This window comes from Embiotoca jacksoni, unplaced genomic scaffold, assembly GCF_022577435.1.
Source record: "Embiotoca jacksoni isolate LCO1_2020_lvr unplaced genomic scaffold, fEmbJac1.0.p SCAF_124, whole genome shotgun sequence".
Lineage (NCBI taxonomy): Eukaryota > Metazoa > Chordata > Actinopteri > Embiotocidae > Embiotoca > Embiotoca jacksoni.
The window spans coordinates 85350-112985 of record NW_027185257.1 but is presented as its reverse complement, the minus strand read 5'-3'; the positions used below and the strand labels follow the sequence as shown (position 1 = coordinate 112985).

The following is a 27636-nucleotide window of genomic DNA, read 5'->3' as shown; positions in this document are numbered from 1 at the left end:
ACATGCTGTCTAGAATAACTCTGAATATCTGACATGCTGTCTAGAATAACTCTGAATATCTGACATGCTGTCTAGAATAACTCTGAATATCTGACATGCTGTCTAGAATAACTCTGAATATCTGACATGCTGTCTAGAATAACTCTGAATATCTGACATGCTGTCTAGAATAACTCTGAATATCTGACATGCTGTCCAGAATAACTCTGAATATCTGACATGCTGTCTAGAATAACTCTGAATATCTGACATGCTGTCTAGAATAACTCTGAATATCTGACATGCTGTCTAGAGTAACTCTGAATATCTGACATGCTGTCTAGAATAACTCTGAATATCTGACATGCTGTCTAGAATAACTCTGAATATCTGACATGCTGTCTAGAATAACTCTGAATATCTGACATGCTGTCTAGAATAACTCTGAATATCTGACATGCTGTCTAGAATAACTCTGAATATCTGACATGCTGTCTAGAATAACTCTGAATATCTGACATGCTGCTCAGAGTAACTCTGAATATCTGACATGCTGTCTAGAATAACTCTGAATATCTGACATGCTGTCTAGAGTAACTCTGAATATCTGACATGCTGTCTAGAATAACTCTGAATATCTGACATGCTGTCTAGAATAACTCTGAATATCTGACATGCTGTCTAGAATAACTCTGAATATCTGACATGCTGTCGAGAATAACTCTGAATATCTGACATGCTGTCTAGAATAACTCTGAATATCTGACATGCTGTCTAGAATAACTCTGAATATCTGACATGCTGTCTAGAATAACTCTGAATATCTGACATGCTGTCGAGAATAACTCTGAATATCTGACATGCTGTCTAGAATAACTCTGAATATCTGACATGCTGTCTAGAATAACTCTGAATATCTGACATGCTGTCTAGAATAACTCTGAATATCTGACATGCTGTCTAGAATAACTCTGAATATCTGACATGCTGTCTAGAATAACTCTGAATATCTGACATGCTGTCCAGAATAACTCTGAATATCTGACATGCTGTCGAGAATAACTCTGAATATCTGACATGCTGTCTAGAATAACTCTGAATATCTGACATGCTGTCTAGAATAACTCTGAATATCTGACATGCTGTCCAGAATAACTCTGAATATCTGACATGCTGTCCAGAATAACTCTGAATATCTGACATGCTGTCTAGAATAACTCTGAATATCTGACATGCTGTCTAGAATAACTCTGAATATCTGACATGCTGTCTAGAATAACTCTGAATATCTGACATGCTGTCTAGAATAACTCTGAATATCTGACATGCTGTCTAGAATAACTCTGAATATCTGACATGCTGTCTAGAATAACTCTGAATATCTGACATGCTGTCTAGAATAACTCTGAATATCTGACATGCTGTCTAGAATAACTCTGAATATCTGACATGCTGTCTAGAGTAACTCTGAATATCTGACATGCTGTCCAGAATAACTCTGAATATCTGACATGCTGTCTAGAATAACTCTGAATATCTGACATGCTGTCTAGAGTAACTCTGAATATCTGACATGCTGTCTAGAATAACTCTGAATATCTGACATGCTGTCTAGAATAACTCTGAATATCTGACATGCTGTCTAGAATAACTCTGAATATCTGACATGCTGTCTAGAATAACTCTGAATATCTGACATGCTGTCTAGAATAACTCTGAATATCTGACATGCTGTCTAGAATAACTCTGAATATCTGACATGCTGTCTAGAATAACTCTGAATATCTGACATGCTGTCTAGAATAACTCTGAATATCTGACATGCTGTCTAGAATAACTCTGAATATCTGACATGCTGTCCAGAATAACTCTGAATATCTGACATGCTGTCTAGAATAACTCTGAATATCTGACATGCTGTCTAGAATAACTCTGAATATCTGACATGCTGTCTAGAATAACTCTGAATATCTGACATGCTGTCTAGAATAACTCTGAATATCTGACATGCTGTCTAGAATAACTCTGAATATCTGACATGCTGTCTAGAATAACTCTGAATATCTGACATGCTGCTCAGAGTAACTCTGAATATCTGACATGCTGTCTAGAATAACTCTGAATATCTGACATGCTGTCTAGAATAACTCTGAATATCTGACATGCTGTCTAGAATAACTCTGAATATCTGACATGCTGTCTAGAATAACTCTGAATATCTGACATGCTGTCTAGAATAACTCTGAATATCTGACATGCTGTCGAGAATAACTCTGAATATCTGACATGCTGTCTAGAATAACTCTGAATATCTGACATGCTGTCTAGAATAACTCTGAATATCTGACATGCTGTCTAGAATAACTCTGAATATCTGACATGCTGTCCAGAATAACTCTGAATATCTGACATGCTGTCCAGAATAACTCTGAATATCTGACATGCTGTCCAGAATAACTCTGAATATCTGACATGCTGTCTAGAATAACTCTGAATATCTGACATGCTGTCTAGAATAACTCTGAATATCTGACATGCTGTCTAGAATAACTCTGAATATCTGACATGCTGTCTAGAATAACTCTGAATATCTGACATGCTGTCCAGAATAACTCTGAATATCTGACATGCTGTCTAGAATAACTCTGAATATCTGACATGCTGTCTAGAGTAACTCTGAATATCTGACATGCTGTCTAGAATAACTCTGAATATCTGACATGCTGTCTAGAATAACTCTGAATATCTGACATGCTGTCTAGAATAACTCTGAATATCTGACATGCTGTCTAGAATAACTCTGAATATCTGACATGCTGTCTAGAATAACTCTGAATATCTGACATGCTGCTCAGAGTAACTCTGAATATCTGACATGCTGTCTAGAATAACTCTGAATATCTGACATGCTGTCTAGAGTAACTCTGAATATCTGACATGCTGTCTAGAATAACTCTGAATATCTGACATGCTGTCTAGAATAACTCTGAATATCTGACATGCTGTCTAGAATAACTCTGAATATCTGACATGCTGTCTAGAATAACTCTGAATATCTGACATGCTGTCTAGAATAACTCTGAATATCTGACATGCTGTCTAGAATAACTCTGAATATCTGACATGCTGTCTAGAATAACTCTGAATATCTGACATGCTGTCTAGAATAACTCTGAATATCTGACATGCTGTCTAGAATAACTCTGAATATCTGACATGCTGTCTAGAGTAACTCTGAATATCTGACATGCTGTCTAGAGTAACTCTGAATATCTGACATGCTGTCTAGAGTAACTCTGAATATCTGACATGCTGTCTAGAATAACTCTGAATATCTGACATGCTGTCTAGAATAACTCTGAATATCTGACATGCTGTCTAGAATAACTCTGAATATCTGACATGCTGTCTAGAATAACTCTGAATATCTGACATGCTGTCTAGAATAACTCTGAATATCTGACATGCTGTCTAGAATAACTCTGAATATCTGACATGCTGTCTAGAATAACTCTGAATATCTGACATGCTGTCTAGAATAACTCTGAATATCTGACATGCTGTCTAGAATAACTCTGGATATCTGACATGCTGTCTAGAGTAACTCTGAATATCTGACATGCTGTCTAGAGTAACTCTGAATATCTGACATGCTGTCTAGAGTAACTCTGAATATCTGACATGCTGTCTAGAGTAACTCTGAATATCTGACATGCTGTCTAGAGTAACTCTGAATATCTGACATGCTGTCTAGAATAACTCTGAATATCTGACATGCTGTCCAGAATAACTCTGAATATCTGACATGCTGTCCAGAATAACTCTGAATATCTGACATGCTGTCTAGAGTAACTCTGAATATCTGACATGCTGTCTAGAATAACTCTGAATATCTGACATGCTGTCTAGAATAACTCTGAATATCTGACATGCTGTCCAGAATAACTCTGAATATCTGACATGCTGTCTAGAGTAACTCTGAATATCTGACATGCTGTCTAGAATAACTCTGAATATCTGACATGCTGTCTAGAATAACTCTGAATATCTGACATGCTGTCTAGAATAACTCTGAATATCTGACATGCTGTCTAGAATAACTCTGAATATCTGACATGCTGTCCAGAGTAACTCTGAATATCTGACATGCTGTCCAGAGTAACTCTGAATATCTGACATGCTGTCTAGAGTAACTCTGAATATCTGACATGCTGTCTAGAATAACTCTGAATATCTGACATGCTGTCCAGAATAACTCTGAATATCTGACATGCTGTCTAGAGTAACTCTGAATATCTGACATACTGTCTAGAGTAACTGAATATCTGACATGCTGTCTAGAATAACTCTGAATATCTGACATGCTGTCCAGAATAACTCTGAATATCTGACATGCTGTCCAGAATAACTCTGAATATCTGACATGCTGTCTAGAATAACTCTGAATATCTGACATGCTGTCTAGAATAACTCTGAATATCTGACATGCTGTTCAGAGTAACTCTGAATATCTGACATGCTGTTCAGAGTAACTCTGAATATCTGACATGCTGTCTAGAGTAACTCTGAATATCTGACATGCTGTCTAGACTAACTCTGAATATCTGACATGCTGTCTAGAGTAACTCTGAATATCTGACATGCTGTTCAGAGTAACTCTGAATATCTGACATGCTGTCTAGAATAACTCTGAATATCTGACATGCTGTTCAGAGTAACTCTGAATATCTGACATGCTGTCTAGAATAACTCTGAATATCTGACATGCTGTCTAGAATAACTCTGAATATCTGACATGCTGTTCAGAGTAACTCTGAATATCTGACATGCTGTCTAGAATAACTCTGAATATCTGACATGCTGTTCAGAGTAACTCTGAATATCTGACATGCTGTCTAGAATAACTCTGAATATCTGACATGCTGTCTAGAATAACTCTGAATATCTGCAGTCCGGTTTTCTTTGGGGAAATTTACAAGTTAATTGCCTTTATCCGTGTGACCCAAAAAGCGGCAATTAACCTCCTTTGAAGGATGTTTCACCGCCATGATGTGAGGAGACAGTTCTTCAACTGTAAATACTCAAGGTTGCTTTATTTGGTGCAAACGCTTTGCATTTCGAGGTAGTGGTGTGATTTGTAGTCACTCGTGCTTAACACTTCCATCACTGTCAAAGGTTGTCTGCAAACTTCATTTTGCGGTCAGCTCGTGGTCCGTCCCCTTCGGTGTTGTGCTGATTTAGTTCCTGTGTAATTCCTTTAGATATGGCCCGTGGGCACCAGAAGTCACAGTCCCAGCAGAAAAATGCCAGAAAGCAGGCGGACATCAAGAAGAGCAAAGGCCACGACCAGAAGGCAGCAGCTCAGCTGCTTGAGTGTACAGTGCACTGTGTGCAGGGTATGTGCTGAAGGCAAAACGGACCATTCAACCAGGACGTTAGGATGGAGCTCAGTGGATGGGAGGACTGACATACATGAGTCCTTCTCAGCAATCACACTTTGTATACAAATATGTACCAGAAAGACTGTAAGTATGATTCAGGCCATGTTTGTCCCAGATCATCTCACATCACATAGTGTCGTGGTTCTTTAGCTCCGCTGCATTATCAGTTAGTCAATAGTCAAGTTCATCAGTTATTGGTGGTGATGTGACTGAAATATAGTTCTCAAGTATTTCTGACATTTTGTAAATAAAGGTAGGTGCCAACGGAGTCGCATCAGAAGCCGAGCGTGGCGAGCTTCAGGGCAGTTGTTCCAGGACAGCATTGGTTTGTACAGGTTTCCTCATTAACTCTGTTCTCTTTGCTTGGTGGGGATATGCTAGCTATCTGTGGAGTACTCTTACAGCTCCTATTTTTTAGTCAAATTCTTTTTAAAATTCACAAAAATGAAGGATAGGTCAACCGCAGCTGATGCTAATGTCATCTTTGGGGAATGACAGCGTGTCACTTTGAAAGGAGCGAAAAGCCGCTTTCAGACGTTCTGCTCGGTGCTGTCAGACAGCTTCTCCTTCCACAGCGACGCCACGCCGCTCTTCTGGTCACACCGCCGGACACTCGGGTGGAAGCACGCGTTGCTGCTTGCCCGGCTGACGTTTTGAAGTGGCTGTCAAGGCACCGCCGAGGGAAAGTGTTGTCCTTGTCATTGATAACACCATGATGGTGCCAGCTGGGATGTCAAAGACTATCTTTTCCCACCAGGGAGGCAGCCTCAGCGTTCATCCTGCTGCTTGTCATCTCCTACCTGCTGTCGCTCCTCCATCAGACCGCTGCAGCTAATCTAGACTACTGCTGCCCATCTCTGATCTGATGTGATGTGATGTGATGTGATGTGATGTGATGTGATGTGATGTGATCTGATCTGATGTGATGTGATCTGATGTGATCTGACTCTGTACACTGCCTGTCTGTTTTAGCTCACAGGAGGGAGAGTGGGAAGCGAGATGCTCCTCCATGCTGTAGTTGAACCCTTCACCCTGGCCTGACCACTGTGTCCCTTCTGCTCTCTGGCTCCACAGAGACATGAATTCGTTAATGTTCTCCTGCTGGCCAAAACCCCATCATTTCTTTTCAAAACCCTCTGCCATCAAGTATTCTGTTGACTAACCATTCTAAGATCTTGTGCTATGGTGGGATGAGGCTCCGCCCACATTTTGATGACAATCGTTCAGATGGACATTGCAGGTGTAAAAATGTGCTTTGTGAACTGTTTGCTCCACGCTGCTCGTGTTAATGCCGTGTTCTCGGCTGGGTTGACTGACTGATTGTCTCTTTGTTGGCAGGGATGAAGTTCCAAACATCTGAGATAGATATGAGCTGATATACAAGCTCTTAGGTTGGGTTGGGTTGGGTTGGGTTGGGTTGGGTTGGGTTAGGTTGGGTTAGGTTAGGTTAGGTTAGGTAGTTACTTACTTTATTAATCCCCGAGGGGAAATTTTTTTCGCTACAGCAATGTTGTCTTACTTCTGATCCACATTTTTTAACACTCAGAGTGAAAGGTGTCTGCCTGTAACTAAGATTTTTAAAAGCATTTTTAGCCAATTATCTCTTGTCGCTGTGCTTATAGACCACAAGCCGGTTTCCCCCAATGAGGAGCACCAATGACGTGCTGGACCATCATTTGACCGGTTAAGTGACCACGTTGGGAAAGTCCAGATATCCACGGTTGCAGGGCTGTTGATGCACCTGGGAAAACTGATGTGATATATATTTTACGTGTATGTATATTTTCTAATTAGTCACTTTTTTTCTTTCCACTCTCCCTCAGACACAAATGCCCGACCCGAAGACCTTTAAACAACACTTTGAAAGCAAACATCCAAAGTCCCCGATGCCTCTGGAGTTGGTTGGTGTGGAGGCGTAGCAGTCACCTCTCTTTCAGTAAGGCAGTCGGACCTGATTCAGAACCGGCTGCTACATTTTGCTCGGAAAAAATATCTTCATTACAACTTCAATTATTCCTCATGCTGATTAAGTCATGTATGGGTGCTGTTATGCAGGGATGCTACTTGCCTGCCTGCCCCAGGGCATTTTTCCTTATGGGTCCAGTACTGAAGGTAGTTAAAGGTGGCTTTTGCCAAAAATGATATGCGTGCTTTTTCAATTGTATTCAATATTTGCAATGTCTAACCATTTCCAAATGTTATGCGCACAAGAACCACCACTACCCCACCTCAGGTCTCCCACTGTTTCAGAACCAGCTCAGTCTGAAGACGATACGAATTGGCAGTGGATAAATTCAACAAAGCTGATGATCATAATTGAAAGTCATCTGCATCCAATTCCAGTGTACTGTGAAACACATTATGGATTTTTGACTGAGACTAGTTTGTTATGCAGCAGGGTTGGGCTCATAATTAGGGTTCATCCTGAATGACTTTGGAGCTCATAATGTGCTCAGAAACACGTGCTTAAATCATTCACACAAAAAAAGTATTCGATTCAGATTTACTTTCAATCAGAACTGATCTTTGTATTTCATTTTTTGCTGAGATCATTTAAAAAATGACAAGTCAGGTGTTTTTTGCTGATATGAAGAATATGTTAAACACACTGTGCTACGCGGGTATGGGAATTGTGCATTGCATTAACCCTTCAGATTTTCATGAGACATATTTAACTCGTGTTCACTGGATCTTTCTCATGTGCAGCGGAGTTGTAAAAGTTGACCAGAGAGGGCAATGCAGGTCTACTCGCTCCAAACCCTCCCATGAACTCTCGTGCTGCATAAAGCATTGTTTTAATCTACGACCCTGTGAGGTGGTCCACTGGCTGAAGGTGTTGTAAATGAAAACGCTGATGAGCTACTCCTTTCCCCCTCGTTTGACATTGTAATAATACTTATGTGGCATAATTGTGCACAGCTGTAGTATTTAATAATAATTTAGTTCATCACTGTTGTATTTTGCAGAGTAGCCATCTCATCCTCTTTAGTGTTGTCCTGCCATGAAGGCAAAAGTATATTGATTCTGAACCTGCATTAAAAGTCTGAACTACATTACACTGTAGGTTAGTTTTAGGTCTTATTTTTATGAGTTTCTTATCATATCCGAGAGATTTAGTTTATAGAAAGGAACTATTTTCTGTACATTTGGACCTCCAGGTCATTAACCACTGGCATTGTATCACTGTGCTAAAGTCTGGACTGACAACCAGCCATGTTTATACTTTTGTAATGATCATATCTTTGTCCACACAATGTAATGTATAGCCTTTTAATAAAGGTCTTACTTTTATGTTAACCATTACTAAGTTGTGTTTTATTTTTATTGAACTGTATGCGTAGAAAGTTTGCCACCTTACTGAGTTTTCACTGGAGGCTCAATAAGCTGGGAAAGCTTGAGAATTATATTGGCAATTCCTACTCGGATGTCACCGGTTTGAGACTCAAAAGTTTAATCCTGCCAATCAGAGTTTTATTAATTTGTAATTTCATAGCCGGTTTAGAGGTCAAGGCCCCTTTTTAAAGCTGATCGTCCACACAACTGATAATTAAACTAATTCTGTTTTCAAGAGCTAGAAATGTACCATGAAGGTATTAATGAATTGCTGCATCAGTGGAAATGTTTCATGAACTGACCAACATGAATAACATTAGCTCTTTATTACTCACAGTCTTGATCTTTTAATGCCTCCATGCTTTAGGTTGTTCTGGAAGATCTGAGGTCCTTAAACTCCAGAGTAGTGATTAAAGGAGCTCCTACTCTTTCTGTTCCCTCTGCAAGTGGAGATTTGTTTATGATTTCCAGTTCAGCTTCCACACAGGTGAGCAAATGAGCATGTGTGGTGTTTTTAGGTAGTTAATAGTCTGCAGAGCACAAGTGGTGTAGTCTGCCCTGCTGCACACTCTGAACTGATGAGGAAGCCTGGAGCTCGTCTGGTGACTGGAACGGTAAACAGTGGGGTCAGTGGATGTACTACTGGACCAACAGGTTTTATGAACAGGCTGGTACAATAGTTTCTTTCACCCTGAAGACAAATAACACTTATTCACACCCACTACTACCACCACCAAAGACCAGGTGCAAGATGAAAGCTTGCAAAGGGCTAGATTTTATTTTCCTTTTTGGGGGTTTTCCTCATTGATTGATAACTTGGATTACAAAACATTATATATCAGGAAAAATGGAAACAATGCAAACATATTTGTACATACAGTATATGCCTCCATATTTTCAGTCAGTAACGGTCTAAAACAAAAAGGCATCAACATGCATTCAAGTGTTAAAGTTGTATTTAGTTGATATATGTACGTGAACTATATGGGACTTGCACAAACAGCATTACTTGTGTAAAATGCCACTACAGATGAGTGTTGCTACACCTCCAAACATGCAGTTCATATTCTCCCATTCAATGTGTTACTCAGTATGTTTCAGACTGACTCTCAGGGGCACCTCCATTCACCCAAGTGATCATTTGACTTTTTTTTAATGACCATCTCTATTATTTCCCATATTTTTTCCATTCTTAACTTATCCAACCAACACAAATGTAACTGCTTTAATTATATTACATTGAAGTCTGAGGTTTGATGATCTGATGATACACTTTCCAGAGTTGTGTTTTATTTTCTATGTGTGCATAAGTACATGAGAATACAGTTGTCAACCTAGTAAAGCCCAAAAAAAAAAATCCCTTAGGAGTTTTAATAGCACTTCGTTTAGCACTTTCCTCAGTTAGGTTATAAAGATTTTAAAGGGATTCAAGATCAATACCAAGGACAAAGTTACAAAAGAGGATCTTTTTTTTTTCTTCTTCATTGTGTGTTCATGTTCTTGTCAAAAACAAGATGGTGCAACTCGAGCAAACCTCCACCCATGGCAAGCACACACAAGCTGAGTTGCTCACTTGTGTATAACAATTGAATTTTCCCAGTTCAGAGTAAGTTGTGTGAGTGTGTGTGTGTGTGCATGTACATTCAAGTTCACAAGGTGTGGTTGACGGCTGAGTGAGAACTCACCCAACCGGTTACCTGTCTTAACGTTGTCACTTATCCTTATCTTTTTTTCCCCTCTGTGTGAAATACCTCTGGTTTGGTTCACCCTTCCTCGACCACATATGTATATGAAACTCGTTTTTTGCACTGGTGCCTGCCGCACACAGCTGATAGTATCTGATCTGCCCTTAAATAGGTTACAAGCTGGAAATCTTGGCCCAAGGGGAAAACATGTGACAAGGCAAAAATAGCTTCACTCTCTCCCACTGGAAACCAAGCAGACTGCAGAAATAGTCGTTTCTATTAGGCATGATATACAGCACTGTGTCCTGTGTTCTAGTTTGTAATACCCTCAGCATCTCCAGCAGATACTCCTATAGAAGATAACAATATCTCATTTGTTCAGAAAAATATAATGCTGGTAGCTAATGAGCTTGATCTTTTAAGTAAAAATATAGCTGTATACAGCTATGATATGCCAAAGCACCTGTATTCAGCTGCTGGTGCCATTCAGGGCTTCTTTTCATTTTCACGATGCCCTCCTGTTCTGATACAAAACTGTAATGTACAGTAAGAAAAAGGACAGTGTTTAAACCTGCCAATGATGTTGACTTCCTCATTAAAGTGAATCAGGCCAGCTCTCTGCTCCATGCGGCACAATGAACCTGATCAGAAGTGCCTGTAATGTATTTTCGGTTGTAAATGTATGACTGAGAAGTCTAACAAAGATCACAATGGTAATATAATCCACTATAAAATCACCAAAAGGTTCATATATTGACTATTTGCAATCATTTCTCTTTCTGGCTGGAGGAGGTGATGGTGAATGGGGAACTACAACTCCCACCATGGCTCCTGTTCGGTTGCCGTGGTAACGTTTGACGTCAGTGGCTGGCCGTGCCTTCGACTGGCGGACAGCGAGGAAACCCCGTGGACTGATTCAGTCGGACGGCTGAGACGACCAGCTGGAGCTCGGTAGCAGACATCGGCTGGTACTCAGGTAGGGATGGGTTACGGCTTCAAACTCAACCTTGACGGTTACATGATCCACCGTTCGTTTGTCCGACCTATCGTTGAATATAAAGATCATAGGAGCATATTGTCTCCAGCTGGGTGCAGGGCTGCGTGCAGCGGCGCTGCTCATCAAACGGAAGAACAATGGCGAGCTCAGCTAACGTTACAATTTGGGATATGTCTAATTGCTGGTTTCAAAAAGGGAAAATCATCAGGAAGGCGTGTCGGTGTCTCGGGGTGTCGGTGTCTCGGGGTGTCGGTGTCTCGGTCTCGGTGTCGGTGTGTCGGTGTCTCGGTGTCGGTGTGTCGGTGTCTCGGTGTCGGCCACCGGCCACACCGGGTCTGTTAACGGGGCATTGGATTGAGCGTGTCAGATAATATAACGATATATTTGGTGTCTGGTACTCTACGTGTTTATCCTCATTTCACTGTTTGTAATATTTGCCATAAAGGTACAATAACATCCCTGACATGTCAACGTCGTGTATGAGTTTTAATTTGGGTGTAGTATTGGTGAAAGCACCGTCTGCGGGTGGAGTAGCTGTAACCGCCTCCCCGGGCGGACAGCCCGCCGAGCTGCTCCCTCCAGGGTCCGCCTCGAGGTGGACGCCTTCCCCTGAAGATGTGTTCACACATCAGCAGCGTGAACCGGCCATAGCCCACACACAACCGGCCATAGCCCACACACAAGCGGCCATAGCCCACACACAAGCGGCCATAGCCCACACACAAGCTGCCTGGCGTGGACGGCTTCTCTTTCAGGAAGTAGTCGGCGCCATGATGGAGCCTGGTCACGAGGCCTCTCGCTGCTCTTCGCGTACCGAGTTGAGTTTCTCGTCCAAACCGGAGGAGAAGCACCGGAGACGTTAAAATACCGACATTAATCTCCGTGTGCCACGTTCAAACGCGCTTTGCTTTTCGTGCTTGGTTTCCGCCTGTTGGGCCAGCCACAGGTGGTGGATGGGTGTGGTTGAACACGGAGGAAGCGGGCTGCCCTGGAGGCCTGCCAGCAGCACCGATCAAGCTCTCCTGCTCGGATCTGCACCGGTACCGCCTGCATTCTTTGGCTCAGTCGTCGGTTACAGCCACGCACTACTTTATCTGTACAAATGGACTTTTTGGTGCAATTTTATTTAACAAATAAAATGGATGTCATCTCCGGTTGACCCACTTTGTCTCGATGCATGGTGGTAACTTGGTGCTGATACTGATCTTACAAACTGGACCCATCTGCCTTCAGCTTTTAGAATTTAGCAAAACTGAACCTGTAAAATGGGCGTCTTGTCTTTAGGAGTGGTCAGTAAGCTCACCATTTCCTCAATGATTTGAGTATTTTTTAGTTTAAATTTTCTTGACCACCTTTAAACTGAACAATAGCATATCAGGATGGATTACGAACAGCCCACATTGCATGTACTCTTGAATGGAAAAAGGGGATTGATTCTGTGGAAGCCCGCTGGCTATTTTGGACGGGTCAAACGGATGTAGGCTATCGATGTAGCGTTGGTGTCTATGTAGACCTCCTACTCTCAACTGAAGCTGTGCTTTTACAAACCTGTGGCACTCAACAGCTTTGTAAGTAATGCCACTTCCTCAAATTACCAACGCTTAAGGCAATACTTTCCCCCCAGAAGTCCCCATAGTGTCATTTGCTAAAGTCACTCATTCATATTAGTTTTCTCAAGGTTCATTTGTAAATATTTCCATCATTAATTCGATATTAAGCCTCAGAAGGCGTTTAAATCGACGGTGGTGCAGCCAGGTTTCTGCTATAGGTGGGCGGGTGTCGCGTTCTCCTCCCCAGCTCGTCCAAATAAGGTCAATTCTGCTCCCAAATTAGCAGGATGGTGACGTCCAAAATACCGGAGCTGAGGCTTCAGAACGGCCGCTCACAAACCAACGGGCGACGTCACAGTTGGTTCCCACTTGGTCTCCCTCAGTTTGGTCCCACACCAAAACCTCTCTGGTGTATGAAGGCCGTGACTAAGGAAGGGTGTTTTAATCTTGGTAGACATCCGTGCAATACAATTCATAGACGTCTTTGACATGATGTCATCACTGCTGTTTCTTCACTTCCTGTATATAGTTTTTTTTTTTTTTTGTATTTTAGGCTTTATAGCTTCGATATAATGCAACTACACCATTTGTTACTTCTCAATCAGCTTGGGGTGGGCGATATATCGAATATACTCGATGTATCGAGGCTTATCCTACGTGAGGTGTACTAAATGACTATATCGCGAACATCGAGGGAAAATCAAGCCGGCACGAGATACGCCTTAACTTTACTCTTCTCTCCCTCCATCCGGCTGCGTGCCCAGGAATATTTGGTGACGCATTTTATGATCTGGCCGAGAGGACGGCGCGAGATCTGTTGCCTGAGTCCCGCCTGTTCTGACTGACAGCGGCAGAGAGAATAAACATACAAAAGTGCGGTTAACATCGACCACAGTCGATTTTAACAATCGTTTGCATGTAAGGGCTGAAATGAGAGTCGTCTGTGGAGACATCCAGAAAGTTGGTCACATACAGGCGGAAAGATGGAGGTTTCCAACAAGATGGAAGTTCATGTGTCATTGCTGCAGTGTGAAATCAGCCTGCAGCCACAGTTAACTAAAGTACACCAACATTGGTTAACTATTAAACTAACCATTAACCAGCTGATAGTTGTAGGTGTGTTTATGAATTCGGTCTGAAATGGTCAGGATGTCATCTGAGCTGTGGTACAGACAGTTTCAATTTCATATCACTCAAATGTGGTCGGATCAATCAATCAGTGATGAGGGAGGATCAATCAATCAATCAGTGATGAGGGAGGATCAATCAATCAATCAGTGATGAGGGAGGATCAATCAATCAATCAGTGATGAGGGAGGATCGATCAATCAGTGATGAGGGAGGATCAATCAGTGATGAGGACGGATCAATCAATCAGTGATGAGGGAGGATCAATCAATCAGTGATGAGGGAGGATCAATCAATCAGTGATGAGGAAGGATCAATCAATCAGTGATGAGGAAGGATCAATCAATCAGTGATGAGGACGGATCAATCAATCAGTGATGAGGGAGGATCAATCAATCAGTGATGAGGACGTATCAATCAATCAGTGATGAGGACGTATCAATCAATCAGTGATGAGGGAGGATCAATCGATCAGTGATGACGACGGATCAATCAATCAGTGATGAGGGAGGATCAATCGATCAGTGATGACGACGGATCAATCGATCAGTGATGAGGGAGGATCAATCGATCAGTGATGACGACGGATCAATCGATCAGTGATGAGGGAGGATCAATCAATCAGTGATGACGACGGATCAATCAATCAGTGATGAGGGAGGATCAATCGATCAGTGATGAGGACGGATCAATCGATCAGTGATGAGGGAGGATCAATCGATCAGTGAGGGAGGATCAATCGATCAGTGATGAGGGAGGATCAATCGATCAGTGATGAGGACGGATCAATCGATCAGTGATGAGGACGGATCAATCGATCAGTGATGAGGACGGATCAATCAATCAGTGATGAGGACGGATCAATCAATCAGTGATGAGGGAGGATCAATCGATCAGTGATGAGGGAGGATCAATCGATCAGTGATGAGGGAGGATCAATCGATCAGTGATGAGGGAGGATCAATCGATCAGTGATGAGGACGGATCAATCAATCAGTGATGAGGACGTATCAATCAATCAGTGATGAGGACGTATCAATCAATCAGTGATGAGGACGTATCAATCAATCAGTGATGAGGGAGGATCAATCAATCAGTGATGAGGACGGATCAATCAATCAGTGATGAGGACGTATCAATCAATCAGTGATGAGGGAGGATCAATCAATCAGTGATAACGGAGGATCAATCGATCAGTGATGAGGGAGGATCAATCAATCAGTGATAACGGAGGATCAATCGATCAGTGATGACGGAGGATCAATCAATCAGTGATGAGGGAGGATCAATCGATCAGTGATGAGGGAGGATCAATCGATCAGTGATGAGGGAGGATCAATCGATCAGTGATGAGGGAGGATCAATCGATCAGTGATAACGGAGGATCAATCAATCAGTGATGACTGAGGATCAATCAATCAGTACCGTATGTGTTTAGTGTGGTGGTGCAGGTCCTCTTTGGACCCATCTATTGGGTCATTCTGTTCTACCAACACGGATCAATCATTTGTTTGATTGATCATTAATTGTCCTGTTAAACTGATCAGCTGGTCCCAGCTGCTTCCTGATGACAGTAACTGACCTCCAGCGGTTCTTCTCTGGTTCTGGTTCTTCTCTGTCCAGTGAGCAGTCATGAGCGAGGCACCTCAGAAGGAACTGGTGCAGAAGGCCAAGCTGGCCGAGCAGGCCGAACGCTATGACGACATGGCTGAACTGATGAAGGCCGTGACCAAGGAGGGCGAGCAGCTGTCCAACGAGGAGCGCAACCTGCTGTCGGTGGCCTACAAGAACGTGGTGGGCGCCCGTCGTTCCTCGTGGCGCGTGGTGTCCAGCATCGAGCAGAAGGCCGAGGAGAGGAAGCAGACCATGGCTAAAGCCTACCGGGAAAAAATTGAGGGGGAGCTCAAATCCATCTGCAACGATGTGCTGGTAAGATTTATCGTGTTTGCTGACTTTATCTGGGTTCGGTGTTCATAACACGGATGTTCTTTTAGCTTTAAGACACGCCGACGGAAAACATGCTCTTCACTACTTACAAATATTTGACTCTTGTCCAATAAATAGTCGACTGTTATTTCACAAAGAGCTTTTTGATCGCTGCTGTAATCTCTGCATGTTTCTCCTCTTGTACAGTTGCATTGAATGTGACAGTGCTGCACACGTTTGACTGACACCTGGCAGTAACACCTTTTAATACCTTATCGGGGCTGGAAAACAGCTTTTCAATGCATTGAAGCCACCTCGTAGTGATATTAAAGCATTTCTACCAGGCACTCGTAAAAATGTGGATAAATATATATTTTAAGACAAAGCCAGAGACTATTTTTTGTTGTTGTTTTTATGATCTAATGTAGATGGCTGTACTCATCTGTCATCAGCATTGACGATGATGATGATGATGACGTACTGGGATGATTAATAGCAAAGAAGTAATATGTAAAATGTAGCATGTTAAGCTTTTAAAGCAACTTATGTTCTAATTTGGTTCATTATTCATCGTCACAGAATTTGCCAGATTGATCAGCAGTATGCGTGTTAAGCTTATTAAGTCATCTGGACTTGAGGTAAGGCTCCAAGAGATCCACCTTTACAACTTGATGCAATCTCCTTTATCCCTGACGTCATATTCAATTCAACTTTGTTTATATAGCGCCAAGTCACAACACGGGTTATTTCATGGTACTTACCACATTAAAGTCCTTACAGCAGAACTGTACAATATCATGTCATATCTATCTTTATGAAGCCCATAGTGCTAAAAAATAATAATAATAATAATAATAATACAAATCAACTAATCTATGTGAAAGACTGTGGTCATGGTTTAAGGTGGTGTTTCCAAGTTACATTTTGGGTCCCATGAAAAAATTAGCACCTCGCTATAGTACAGTTCAGCAAAACACCATCACTGGACCTAATTGAGTTATTAACTGTGTGATCATGTGAACACTAAGCATAATTACATTTTGACTTATGTCAGAACAGTAGTATTGGTTAGCTTTTTTTCCAATATTTGAATGATTTTTGTCACATTGCCAGCAATTATTTCCTGACACAAGGAGTGTGTCTCACCTCTCTTAACATACAGGACACATTTCACCATATAGCTACCTCCTGCATCCACTATGTGTCCCTGCATGATAAGTTACTTATCAAAAAGTAGAAGGACCTTGTTCAGTATGACTACATTTCATAACAAAGCAAGATGCACATCCTGTTGGCTTTGGGAAACAGCAGCTCAAACTCCACAAGGTCAATCAATTTGACAAATGTTTTAGATGCCCCAGAATTGAAAACTTAGCTTACAATAATAACAGTGCTATTTTTTCTCTGATTTGTAGTTTTACCAGTTTACTCCCTAAGATTTATTTTGTGATTGTAAACTACAACCCCATTTCTGGAAAAGTTGGGACGCTGTGTAAAATGTAAATAAAAAAGAATGCATTGATTTGCTAGTCCCATAAACCCATATTTAATTGCAAGTAGACCAAAGACAATTTATCAAATGTTGAAACGGAGAAATTTGTTTTATGAAAAGGCAAAAAAAAATAATGTAAAAACCTGGTGGAACATCTCACAACTAACTAGGTTACCATGGCAACAGATCAGTAACATGATTGGTTATAAAAGATGATTTCAGAGAGGTCAGAGTCTCTCAACAGTGAAGATGGTGGAGAGGTTCACCACTCTGTGAAAGACTGTGTTGGAAAATAGTTCAACAATCTAAGAATAATGTTCCTCAACGTAAAACTACAAAGAATTAGTGGATTTCATCGTCTACGGTTCATAATATCATGAAAAGATTCAGAGAATCTGGAGAAATCTCTGAACACAAGGGACAAGGCTGGAAACCAATATTGGATGGTGGTGATCTTCGGGCCCTCAGGCAGCACTGCATTAAAAACACACTATTCTGGAGTGGAAATCACTGCATGGGCTCAGGAACACTTGTGAAAACCATCGTCTGTGAACACAGTTCATCGCTGCGTCCACAAATGATGTTAAAACTCTCCAAAGAAGAAATCAGATAGAAACATGATCCAGAAACACCGCTGCATCCCGCATCCTCCAGGTTAAAGAGGAGAGGGACCATCCAGCTTGTTATCAGTGCTCAGTTAAAAAGCCAGCATCTGTGATGGTACAGGGATGCATTAGTGCTCTTGGCAACGGTAGCTTGTAATTATAGGACAACTTTTCACTTCCAAAACTCCAGAAACTGGTCTCCTCAGTTCCCAAATGTGGGTTGTTAAAAGAAGACGTGATGCAAAACGTTGGTAAATATGAAGCTGTCCCAACTTTTTGGAGTGGTATTGCTGGCATCAAATTCAAAATAACCATATATTTTTATAAACACAAAAAAATGTCAGTTTCAACATTTGATATGTTGTCTTTAGTCTATCTACAGTAACATATTGCTTTATGTGATTTACAAATCATTGCATTCTGTTTTTATTTACATTTCCCACAGCGTCCCAACTGTTTAGGAAATGGGGTTGTGTTTTCATATTGTTCTGTATAGATTTATCAAGTACTATAGCCATCTGTTGGACCGCTGCTACTATTTTCTCCTCTCAGCCGGTGCCTTATCTGCCTGATGACTCACTATGTCCTAATCCTATAATGATAGAAGCTGAGCCACCAACGTTCTCGTTCGCTGACCTCCACCTCAGCCAACAGCCTTACGGGGACCGAGAGAGAGGGATGAGAGTAGATTGAGCAGATGTCGGGCGAAGGATAATGCTGATGTACACTTGAAGTGAAATAATTAGTTTGAGGGTTTCATCCAGTGAAATCTAAAGGTGTGATGTCAGAGAGAAATGGGCAAGCATGGTGAATGAAATAGCTGTAACCAGGGGTGGAGTAGCTTCTCCAGGCCAAGGTAGCCAGCAACAAGCTTTCTGCTGAACGTGTTCTCCGAAGACGTGGACTGCTCAGAGGAGCAGCCTCACTGCAGACCATGGGAACCAGCTCTTGCACAAAAATCTGAACACCCCGAAGCACTAGCTTGATCAACAGTTAAATGCTGCCAGTTCACAGCTGTCAGTTCAGTTTACCTGAACAATGTTTATTTTAATTTGTTCTATGTATTCTATTGCACATTGCACCAATTAAAAATATGACAGATGAGACCCCGAACTGTTGAGCAGCTAAAATCTTGTGCAATAATGGGCGAACCTTTCACTTCCAAAACTCCAGTAACTGGTCTCCCGAGTGCCCAAACATTTCCAGAAGGTTGTAAAAAGAAGCAGCGACGCTACTCGGTGGTAAACATGCCGCTGTCCCAATTTTTTTGAGATGTGTTGCTGCCATCAAGTTCAAAATAAGCAGATATTTTTCCTAAAACAGTACAATTTCTCCGTTTCAACACTTGATATGTTGTCTTTGATCTATTTGCAATTAAATATGGGTTTATGAGATTTGCAAATGATTGCATTTTGTTTTTATTAAAATTTTAAGCAGCGTTCCAACTTTTTCGGAAAAGAGGTTGTAAGTAACAATAAAAAAAAAAGTATGCACAACTACTGAAAATATAAGTTTCATTTACTTTGCTCTTTCTGCCATTTTAGCTATGCCCTTGCCAGTGGCCCAGTTCTACATTCAGATCCCAGAGGGCTTTTCTGATCCCTCACATCAGTTTAGGAGCATCCAGCAAGTGCAGACTCCTGTCAGCCTTGTTTATCACAATATACTTCAGAAAATGTACAAATGTGTTGTTCAATGAAGAGTATGTTACAGAAATTCGCCCAAAGTCATCTGGGATAGGCTCCAGGATACCCTGCATCTTTCTTAGCCGTGCTGCTCTAGCAAATAAATGTCCCCTTGCGGGATCAATAAAGTCTATCTGTCCAAGTCGGGGCCATAAATTATGCTTCGAGCCGTCCTCTTGCGGATCAGGTTCTTGTAAAATTAGAGGACGGTCTTTGCTGGGTTTCCTGACAACATATCATCACCAATGACATGAATTTTAATTCTCTCCTGGCTTTTAACTCTATGTAAGTGCCGTTATTATTCATGACTTGCAAACAACAGAGAAATGTCTACATGGAAACTACATTAAAATCTGGAGTTAAGCCATGCAGAGATCAAATGTGCTCTCTAAATTAAGAATGAATTCATGCATCGGTGAAGGTAATGTTTAATCCTCTTTGCCTTGTAGCACGTTAACATAATAGATTAATAACTCTTCAGTGTGTTGTGTTTCGCTCCCACCAGTCATCACAGTAAAGTATTCTGTCCCTGCCGGCTAGCATTCAGGTTAGCAACAGGAGCAGGCTATCATTTGGTGTATGCTTGCGTTGTAAATAGCCAAGCTGGGCTCTGAGTGACCTACTTCCTCAGCAAAAGCTCATCAGGAGTTCAGCAGCCTGGCGCTCTCCTCTTTCTCCACCCCCACAATCTTTCATCCATCCTCCGCTACCTTTCTTCACTCTCAACCATCTTCACGTCCCACTCGTCTGTTTAACCCATCCCCTTCTCCTCCCCCACGCTTTCATGTTATTCACGTCCCCTTCAATGGTCCCTGAAGCATCTGTGATGTAGCCCAGCCAAATTCTCCGGCTCAAGCCTCAAGGCTACTGGAGGTAGCCAGCTTGTCTCTAACCTTATTTAGGTCTGATGAGAAACCATGCCATAAAACGTTGTCTCTGACATGGAATGTAAACCATCTAAATTTCAACCACTGCTCTTGTGGAGTCAGCGTATGGAGTGAAAGTGGCAAATGAGCAGCAATCGGTTAAAAACAAAGGTAATCTTTGTATACATTCACATATTGTACCCATAGTTAGTATCCCTGCAAATGAGCTCTGCTGCTGATGTTGATTTCCAGGTCTGCCTGTCACAACATGAAGGCACTGTGGATACATGATTGTAGAATATATGATGTATATTCTGTATATTACTATGAAAGATTTTCGTCTAAAAGTGGGCTTTGTTTGTTTTCTACCACAGGCTCTCCTGAAGGACTTTCTGATTCCCAAAGCCACTGCTGCAGAGAGCCAGGTCTTTTATTTGAAAATGAAAGGCGATTACCACCGCTACTTGGCTGAGGTGGCTACAGGAGACGAGAAGCATTGTAAGCTGCTTGTTGAATCCCTTTTTTTAACATGTGTGGGGGGGTGGCGATGGTTAATTTAATTTATTACATTTTTTTATGTGTCTATGTTTGGCTGACTGGCAGCCTTGATTGTGGGAACTGATATCAACAACTCCTAGCTTAGCCAAATAAGATGTATTAGATAAGATCCTATTAAGTGAACAGTTGAGTATTGGTATAAGCTTCATGATATCAGCTCTTCAGTGCTGACGACAACAGTGTCACCGTGTCCTTCTATCGGTGAGAAAGGTAGGAGAGATTTACTTCAATGCAAACACTACCTATTTTTATATGTAAAGATCACATTTCTATATAATGCCATAGAGGCCTGTAGCAACATAAGAAGTGAACTTTGAGCACATCATTTTTTTTACAGGTCCCATATTTGACACTTTTCCAGAGTTTTATTTGAAGTCTTAATATATCAATAAGAATGTATTTTTGTGGTTTTAAGTGCCAAAAGCCACCTGGACTAGTTTTACTCTGGAGCTTCTGTGGGTGGACATATGACATGGATGCGAGTTTGTGATATCACAAACCGCTCGTCCAGACATCACAGTGGCTGAATACGGGCTGTTTTGACAGTATCACAGTATTTATACTGCACCTAGACTTACTCACTAATCAAAAGATAATTAAAAATCTGAATTTATACAATATGGGACTTTTAAACTCATCAAAAACTTTTATGGGGCTTCAAACTAGCATATTTTTGTCTGGCGTATCGTGACCAGCTTAAACCCATAAGAATATTCATTTTTGGATCCACAGAGTCTCTCTCTCTCTTTCTGTTCAGTTTTATTTTTTATTCTCTTGAACTTGTTGCCTCCTAGTGGCGGTTATGAGACACGTCCGTGTCTACGGATGACAAACTGAGCCATTGTCATTCCTCCAGCTTCTTTCTAAAGCTACTAAACTCTAGTTCGTTGCTGCCACTTGCAGGAACACCCATTCAGCAACATCATGACTTTACTGTACTTCTAGTCTATGAACATTAATGAAACGTTTACTTTTTGAACATTATTCAAAACAAGGTGTTCAACTATAGATCAAATTCGATCTACTTTCACATTAACTTCTATAGCCAATTAAAAACACAAAGTCGTAGTAGTCAGTCTTTTTCCAGTCAGTGCCATCATCCAACTAACTGACATTTCTCACTGAAGTCAGCTGTACAAGCAGTTGTAAAAACAGCAAGATGTGCCTTTTACAGTGGGTTGCATGCACATATTCCTCAGCAATGCAGTGATGTCCTGGAGGCGTTTCTGGTTGCCTAATAACCTCACGGTAATAACACCACTCCAGCTGGTTACTGTGCCTGGCCAAGAAAAAAAAATCTGTCATTTTACCCCCATGAAACTGCTAATTGGCAATTTATATTTCTTGAATATATTATTCCAGTCTGTGTTAATTAGTGAGCTGGTAGGACAAAGCAGGCTAGTTGTTCACAAGCTAACAGGTTCTGATTGTGGTTTGACGTTTAACAGACAGATTTGACAGGGGCATCGATCTTTTCATCTAACTCTTCCACGAAAGCAACAAGTGTTTTTCCCAACTTTATTTCTTGAATCCAGACTTGAATTAGTCCGATTAGAGTTTTTAAACCCTTTCTTAGGGCATGAATCAGTGAAAGAATATAGTGTTGATCTGCCTTTTCTTATGGTGTATTTTCTGGTCTCGGCTGCCCTGTTGATCCTCTATAAACCTATACATAACCTCTATAACCTGTCTATTTCTAAGACACAACTCTTGGAACCTTTCGTCATTTTCTGAAAACTGTAAGCACAAAAAACAATCTTCGAACTACATTCACTAAACCTCTGACTCAAAATGTTTCATCTGTGCTCAAAACCAAACTGTGTTGTCAGGTTGTGCTCCAGCCCGTCAGAATTACAACACTAATAGAATAGTGTTGTTTTTCAGGACCATATCAGCTGTGAGGCCTCTTACTGTTGGGCATCTATCAATTCTACAAAGACTGAACATGTAGTTACAAAAACCGACATGCAGTACCGTACAAACAGTGATGCACTTTCCCCATGTCTCCTTTATATTGACAAAGTGATGTAATAAACATCTGTACGTACAGTAGTACTGAAAACTTTAAATGACAGAAGCACATTGGACCTTTTCTCTTCTCTGAATGTCTGGATTATGGTGGACAGAGAACCTGCTGACATTGGGTTTTTCTCTTTGTCCTGTCTTTCCATGAACAACAACAACATGGTCTGTTACAGTGGCTCGTATTTTTCCGTAATTGCCCTTCCTGGCCTCGTCCTCTTCTTCCACGTTCCCCACCTCTTGCTCTTCCACTCTTTTTTTCTGTCCATTATTGATGTGAACAACCTGTGCAGTCTGAACTAGCTCATTTTTGTTTTTGCAAGAAGTGTGATTGGTTTTGAGTCGTTGTTTAAGCTATGACACTTGTGATTTAATGATGTTCAACTTTTGCTATGCGTGGCAACCGTTATGCATCACAAGCACATCAGTGAAAAATGGGTTTTTAGTGAGTTAGAACGTGTTTTGCAAAAAGAGTCGAGATCTGCAAATTGTGTCTAACTAGGTGAACATTGTTTATGATTTTGCCAGAAGAGTGTGTGATTCAATAAATGGGGTCAGGCCACTGAGTATTTGGCTCAGAGAATGGTGTTTAGTGTGTTTTAGCAATTTAAAGACAACCTGTAAAAGTCACGGCCGTGATGGCCTCACCGAGAGGAAGTGAGAAAGAGAGTCCCTGGTTGAAGTCACAGAGAGGTGTGGCCAGTCGGGAGCATTACTCATCTCATATTGTCGCTGCTGACATAATCCTTCAAAAAGGACTTCAGTGGGACATTGATTCAACTTTTTCCTTATGGAAAAATATCAGAAATATGTGAATAGTATTCAATTTAATTCAACAGCAACTTCAGTCTACAAAATAGTCGTAAAGTACAAGCTACACCTCTCTAAGACAGTTTTAACAAAACCTGAGCATTATCACCTATATTGGGGTCGGACTTATTGAAAGAGTCTTGTATAAGATTGCATTAGTTTTAGCTTGTTATACACAATAAACAAGCAACTGAGTCTTTTACCATCAAGATAACGTCTTGTTTTAATCTCTCACTTATTTGTTATAATGTCACCACAGTTTGTTTTACGTTCCACAGATCTCATGTTCTGTCTTTCTTAAAAAAAAAGATTCCCCTTGTAGGATCACTAAAATATATCTATCCGTGTTTCTTTCCTCTCAGCCATCATTCAAGATTCACAGGATTCCTACCAAAATGCCTTTGACATCAGCAAAGCCCAAATGCAGCCCACACACCCAATCCGTCTTGGTCTGGCCCTTAATTTCTCCGTGTTCTTCTACGAGATCCTCAACTCACCTGATGACGCCTGCAAGCTCGCCAAACAAGTGGGTTCATGTTGCCACCTCACTTTCCTCCCAAGTTTGTTTTAGAGCAGCATCTCTTTTTTTTTTTTTTTTTTTTTAACAGCTGTTGAAAATGTGTTTTGAATCCTTCAGGCTTTTGATGATGCCATCGCAGAGCTCGACACACTGAGTGAAGACTCGTACAAAGACAGCACACTAATCATGCAGCTATTGAGAGACAACTTGACAGTAAGTTTTCCATTTCTTAAATGCATGAAATAACATTACCAGAATTTGTGCACAAAAGAATAGTGTAAATTATTGAAACTAAGAGTTCAACTACTTACTTGCTTTATTTTCACAATTAACCCATCAAAATGCAGCTTCCCAGAGCCCAAGGTCCATAGATGAGGAACAAAACCTGAAAATATTCAGAGGTTATTTAGCTATTTTTGGTATTTAAAAAAGAAAAAAAAAAATAGGAGCAAAAGGAGAAGGATAATTCATTTATTATCTTGGTTGTTGTGGATTAGTTTTCAGGGGAATCATAAATTTGTTTTGTTTGACCCCATCTAATCAAAGCTGTCATTGAAACATCATTCATATGAGCTGCTGTGCCCTTAAAACACACCGACACACTCTGGGACCAGAAACATGAGGGTTTGATAACATTTCTGGAGTCATTTAAACGGCAATGAATACAGTCCCAACACCTGTATATTGTGGACACGGTTCAGGGGGCTGCGGTTGAATTTACTGCTCTGAGCTCCATCACTCTCCTCACATACTGTGTCTCAGGAAAGCAGCAGAAATTGCAGACAAATAACAGCAGCCAGTCATGGCTTAATGTCCCAAGAGGTGATTGGGAGTGTTTGTGTGGGAATCATCCCTGGTGGGATTTATAAATAGAACAGATTCTTCTAGCAGGTAAAGAAGTGTCCAGCAATGACAGAAGGAACGTTTAGGAAGAATCAGGTTTTTGATACTTTTACCACAATGTGAAGTCCTTAATCAGCTCTAATGTGATGATGCAACAGGTCCCTATTTGAAGTTTAGATTTGTTGCTAAACGGGAGTTAGTGCTTGTCTGGTCACTGAGGAGTGGAGACTGTACAGTACTCAAATCAAACCTTTTGGAGATTAAATATTAATGCACGTTACCGTCTCTCTTCTGCCTTGTCTCTCTTCCCTCTTGCCGCTTCTCTTTCTCCTCCCGTCCTCCTTCAGCTGTGGACCTCTGACAACCAGGTGGAGGGAGAGGATACGGAGGAGCCCCGAGATTGAGCCCGACCCCCAGAATCATCCCTGTCTGCCTGCCATCGTCCCGGCTCATCTTCATCATGATCATCAACACTGAGACCGCCTCATTATCATCATCGTCATCCAACTCTTTCCATCTTTTTTCTATCGAGGTCTCTCTACTCATCTCACTCCTATCAGTTTACTATTCCTTGTTTTGTAGTGACTGTGGGAACGGGGATACGGAGGGAGGGTACGTTTTAAATGGAGTCACGGGAGGGTTCATGTGGAGGGCTGGAGTGTGTTTGGGGGTGGATGCCTGGCTGTTGACCTTTTTCTTTGTGAGCAGTAGCGGTGCTGGGTGAGAGAGCAAGTTCTCAGTTTATGAAACGTGCATCAGGTGGAGTTTTTAAAAGTCAGAAACTAGTTAGACTGTATGTGTATCCTACTCATATTACCGGTCCTGTTTGTGAGAAACACCATCTTTGATGACACATCTGGACCCTCACAGCTGAGGAGACAGCAGCCCTTAGTGTGTATTAGGAAGGACAGCAGAGGTGGAGGTGGTGGAGGTGTAACGGGGAGTTCAGGAGGCAGGATGTTGTTGGAACACAAAGGTTACACATTCCATTTACTGTCAGTTCAACTTTCAACTCTTTGTTGTTGGTGTTTTTTTGGGGGGTGGGGGGTATTTCTAAGTATCAATTACGAGGTATAGAAAACTTTGAAAAACAAAAGAGCACACAAGCTTGTATTGTTGCTGTTTTGTATGAGCACAACCATAAAAAAAAAAATCCCACGTGCTTATCTAGTTACTGCTTTTTCAAATTAAGGTTTTTATTTGTTTTCTCTCTAATTGTCCCTTTTTCTTTCAGTACTTGCCTAAACTGCATGTCGGTAAGAAGTAGTTCAGTAAGGAAGGTTGTTGTCGGGCTGGCTAGCTTTGTTTGTCTTTGGATTTTTCATACAAAACACCCAAACATAAACTGTTATTTGGGGGGGAAATGTGTAATTTCATGTAAGTGGAATAAAAAAAAAAAAATAATAATTTAAAGTTTCACTGTGTCCGTTTTGAGGTGTCTAACAACCCCAGTCTTTGTTTCCCATAATTCATATTAAAAACTTTAAAATCTCAGAAGTCGCTAGCTGAAAACTTCTGTTTTGCTATTTTGGGGTAAATCCAGCAACCACTGGAATACAGGGACCTATTTTCTGTGAATCACTCAACAAGAATGAATGAGTCACTGAGGTGGCGGCTGGGAGCAGACATGAACCAGCACCGGCTGCCACTTTGATTTCGTGTCTGCCGGTGCTGTGGTCAGTGATGCACGCTGGTCCTTCAGCTGCATCATACAGACTCGTTCACGAAGGAAACACCGGGAAGGTTCCCGAGAATGCAGGAGAACTTCACTACAAGCAGATCACTTCAGACCACCTCCTTTAACACGTGGGACAGTTGAAGACCACAGACACGGAAAGTTACAAATTCAAAAACCTCATTCACATACAAAAGAGCAATGAGCAGCGAAAGGTGATGAATCGAAGAACGTCCATTTCCCAGGACTGCGGTGTGTCCAGTGTCTTGATGGAAAGAGATTTCTCTGCAGCCTTCTGCTGAATGGAAGAGAACAAAGAGTTCCTGCTGCAGGCCTTCTGGGTGTGTCTGCTGCAGGAGGGCACAGCCACCCCTCAGGAATGCTGAGTCAGTAACAGCCTCTGAACTGAAGCACAGACTTGATCCGCACACATTCACAGTACAACAATGTTCAGCAACGACAGATGATCTGGTCTCATTCAACACCAAGAGCTCAGGATCAGAGTTGTGTGGAAAGTGCTG

General features: G+C 41.4%; 1 protein-coding gene across 1 annotated transcript; it reads left to right on the top strand.

The window, feature by feature from the left end:
• Positions 1–11314: 11314 nt before the first annotated feature.
• LOC138195761 (14-3-3 protein zeta-like) lies at positions 11315–26847 on the top strand. The gene is made up of 6 exons (XM_069145409.1): positions 11315–11414; positions 15737–16042; positions 21062–21185; positions 24440–24603; positions 24715–24810; positions 25788–26847. The coding sequence occupies exons 2-6, from the start codon at positions 15746–15748 to the stop codon at positions 25842–25844; spliced, it is 738 nt and encodes a 245-aa protein (XP_069001510.1). The 5' UTR covers positions 11315–11414; positions 15737–15745; the 3' UTR covers positions 25845–26847.
• Positions 26848–27636: the final 789 nt, after the last annotated feature.